We start from the raw sequence: 3,671 nt of genomic DNA, 5'->3' as shown, positions 1-3,671 counted from the left end.
CATATTGAATGGCGGTGCAGGCTCGAAGGGCCGAAAGGCCTACTCCTGCACCTATTTTCTATGTTTCTATGTTTGTATCCCAGTGAATGGCGGTGCTGGCTTGAAGGGCCGAATGGCCTACTCATGTACCTATTGTCTATTGTCTATTGAAAGAACCGTCACGGACATGACGTGGAGCTCTCTCCAACATATATTGCCTCTTGCCCACCCAAACCCCTCCCCCACCCCCTCCCCCACCCTCACCCGACACCCACATTCTTGCTCCCTCAACACCCCATCCACCCACTCCCCCTTCTCACCCCCACCCACTCGCACCCTCTCCTCACTCTCCTCCCCCCCCTGCCCCCACCCGCTCCAGTGACGCCTCTGAGCCGGGCCGCGCGGTACCGGGGGTGCGGTGCTAGACAGAGACGGACTCGAGTTTAGAAAAGGCATGGCATGTATTTCAAAAACATTTGACAACACAACACAAAATAACCGTTCGGGACGAAGTACAAAAGGGTGAAGTCTGCAGAGGTTCCAGTGGGCGGTGTCGAGTCTAGCACTCGCGGTCCAAGCAGCGTAAATGAAGGGCAGTGGCCGGCCGGAAGCGCCCGGAGTCCGTATCCCGGGGAGCCCGGAGCGCCAAGCTGCCCAGAGGCCCGGGGCTCCCGGAGAACCGGGTCACGAGATCCCGGAGCGCGAAGCTGCCCGGAGCCCGGGGCTCCCGGAGAACCGGGTCACGAGATCCCGGAGCGCGAAGCTGCCCGGAGCCAGGGGCTCCCGGAGAACCAGGTCACGAGATCCCGGAGCGCCAAACTGCCCGGAACCCGGTGTCCCGATCCCGGGGGCTGGCCGGCGGCCGGGGCCCCTGTGCGGAGCGAGGCAGCCCGCCCCCCCCCCCACCTCTCCCCCCCCCTCCCTCCCCGCCTGGACGCCCGGTCGGATCCACGGGCCGCCTGGTGCCGGCGAGACAAACGAGAGGCGAGAGGCGATGGGGCGAGACGGGCTGCAAGCTGGCGTGTACGTGGCCGGAGGACGCTCCTCACTCCCGCCGCGCCGTCCACGGCCGCATCTTCATCTCGGCGAAGGGGATGGAGAACTCGAAACCCTTCCAGGCGAACCAGTTCACGCCCTGCGGGGGAGAGAGAGAGAGAGAGTGAGGGGAGAGGTGGTGAGGCCGCAGGATTCCGCTCACCGGGGGAGGGGGTGGGAGGAGGGAGAGAGAGGGGGTGGATGGAGGGAGGGAGAGTGGGGCAGGGAGAGCGGAGTGGATAGGGGTGGAGGAGGGGGAGAGGGGAGTGGGTGAGGGTCGGATGGAGAGAGGGAGAGGTCGAGGTGTCGGGCATGTGGGGAGTGGGAGGAGGTGGGTGAGGGGTTGAAGGTCGTAGGGTTGGAGGGAGAGAGGGAAGGAGGAAGGGAGGGAGGGAGGGAGGAAGTTAGGGAGGGAGGGGGTGAGTGAGTGGGTGAGTGAGGGACTCAGTGAAACTGCCCAGGGCCCGGCGTCAGACGCGGACCTACCTGGTGGTCTTTATTGTTGCCGTACTCTCCGTTGAGATTGACGCGGTGGCAGTTCTGGTACCACCACCCGCCGCGGTGCGAGATGGCGCAATTGGTCAGCGAGTTGTCATTATCCTTGTCTATCGTGGTGAAGTTGCTGCCGCGGTGATAGGAGAGAGAGTTCCCTGTGGACAATACGGCAGGTTCAGAGGCGGTGGGGGTGGGGGCGGTGGTGGGGGGGGGGGGGGGGGGGGGGGGCAGCGATGGAACCGAGCCGGGCCGGACCAGTTGCTAAACACTCTAACTCCTCCTCCCATTCCCGCACTGACCTTTCTGTCCTGGGCCTCCTCCATGGTCAGGGTGAGGCCCAGCGCAAATTGAAGGAACAGCACCTCATATTTAACTTGGGTAGTTTACACCCCAGCGGTATGAACATTGACGTTAATTCCCGGGATGGCGGGACTGTCATATGCTGAGAGAATGGAGCAGCTGGGCTTGTACACTCTGGAGTTTAGAAAGATGAGAGGGGATTTTGTTGAAACATATAAGATTGTTAAGGGTTTGGACACGCTAGAGGCAGGAAACATGTTCCCGATGTTGGGGGAGTCCAGAACCAGGGGCCACACAGTTTAAGAATAAGGAGTAAGCCATTTAGAACGGAGAAGAGAAAACTTTTTCTCATAGTGAGTGGTGAGTCTGTGGAATTATCTGCCTCAGAGGGCGGTGGAGGCCGGTTCTCTGGATGCTTTCAAGAGGGAGCTAGATAGGGCTCTTAAAAATAGCGGTCAGAGGATATGGGGAAAAGGCAGGAACGGGGTACTGATTGTGGATGATCAGCCATGATCACAGTGAATGGCGGTGCTGGCTCGAAGGGTCAAATGTCCTCCTCCTGCACCTATTGTCTATTGACTTCTCTAACTTCAGATAGCTCTTGCTTTCCCTCTCTCTCCACCCGCCTCCCCCCCCCCCCCCCTTCCCAGTTTTTCGATCAGTCTGACTGTCCCCCTGAGTAAATGTTATCTCTGTATGCCTCATTGTCACCTTCGTCGAGTTAACAACGAATCGTTCTATATTTCCTGAATTGGCTGAAGAAAGGTCTCGACCTGAAACGTCACCTATCCATGTTCTCCACAGATGCTGCCTGACCCGCTGAGTTACTCCAGCACTCTGTGAAACGTCACCTATCCATGTTCTCCACATATGCTGCCTGACCCGCTGAGTTACTCCAGCACTCTGTGAAACGTCACCTATCCATGTTCTCCACAGATGCTGCCTGACCCGCTGAGTTACTCCAGCACTCTGTGAAACGTCACCTATCCATGTTCTCCACATATGCTGCCTGACCCGCTGAGTTACTCCAGCACTCTGTGAAACGTCACCTATCCATGTTCTCCACAGATGCTGCCTGACCCGCTGAGTTACTCCAGCATTTTGTGTCCATGTCCGCGCTGGGCTGGGCCGAGCCGGGATAGGATGGGACTGGGTAGGAGCCACTCACCTGCCGTGCCAGAGTACTTGCCGAGCCCCAGGCGGTACTGGGCCGCGTGACCCTCCAGCGCGAAGCTGTCGTAAACGGCATAAGCGGTCTGGTCGCCGGCGCGCAAATCCACGCGGAGCTCGAAGCGCGCCTGAGACGTGAGCTGGTGCAGTTTGTCCAGACCTGGTGAACAGAAGCGGCCGCGATTAAACCACCCAGCAGAATATGTAGGAAGCTACTGCAGATGCTGTTCCCAATGTTGAACGAGTCCAGAACCAGGGGCCACAGCCTTAGAATAATGGGGAGGCCATTTAAGACTGAGGTGAGAAAAAACGTTTTCACCCAGAGAGTTGTGAATCTGTGGAATTCCCTGCCACAGAGGGCAGTGGAAGTCGTCACTGGATGGATTTAAGAGAGAGTTAGATAGAGCTCTAGGGGCTAGTGGAGTCAAGGGATATGGAGAGAAGGCAGGCACGGGTTATTGATAGGGGATGATCAGCCATGATCACAATGAATGGCGGTGCTGGCTCGAAGGGCCGAATGGCCTCCTCCTGCACCTATTTTCTATGTTTCTATGTTTCTACACCGAGGTAGACTCAGAAATAAAAGCTAGAGTAACTCAGCGGGACAGGCAACATCTCTGGAGAGAAGGAATGGGCGACGCTTCAGGTCGAAACAGGGTCTCGACTCGAAACGTCACCTATTTATTTTCTCC

At 58.1% G+C, this 3,671-nt stretch overlaps 1 protein-coding gene across 3 annotated transcripts in view; it reads right to left on the bottom strand.

Moving 5' to 3' along the window:
* Positions 1-421: 421 nt before the first annotated feature.
* LOC116970220 (tenascin-R-like) overlaps positions 422-3,671 on the bottom strand; it is a 13,243-nt gene continuing 9,993 nt past the window's right edge. For all 3 annotated transcript variants that reach the window (XM_033016911.1, XM_033016913.1, XM_033016912.1), the window contains 3 exons: positions 2,978-3,139; positions 1,501-1,664; positions 422-1,114 (listed from right to left, as the gene is read on the bottom strand). In XM_033016911.1, the coding sequence (XP_032872802.1) occupies positions 1,025-1,114; positions 1,501-1,664; positions 2,978-3,139 (416 nt within the window). In that variant the 3' untranslated portion in view covers positions 422-1,024. The remainder of the gene's footprint in view (positions 1,115-1,500; positions 1,665-2,977; positions 3,140-3,671) is intronic.

The sequence above is a fragment of the Amblyraja radiata genome, unplaced genomic scaffold (genome assembly GCF_010909765.2).
Source record: "Amblyraja radiata isolate CabotCenter1 unplaced genomic scaffold, sAmbRad1.1.pri scaffold_657_ctg1, whole genome shotgun sequence".
NCBI lineage: Eukaryota > Metazoa > Chordata > Chondrichthyes > Rajiformes > Rajidae > Amblyraja > Amblyraja radiata.
This window is presented reverse-complemented; position numbering and strand designations above follow the sequence as displayed.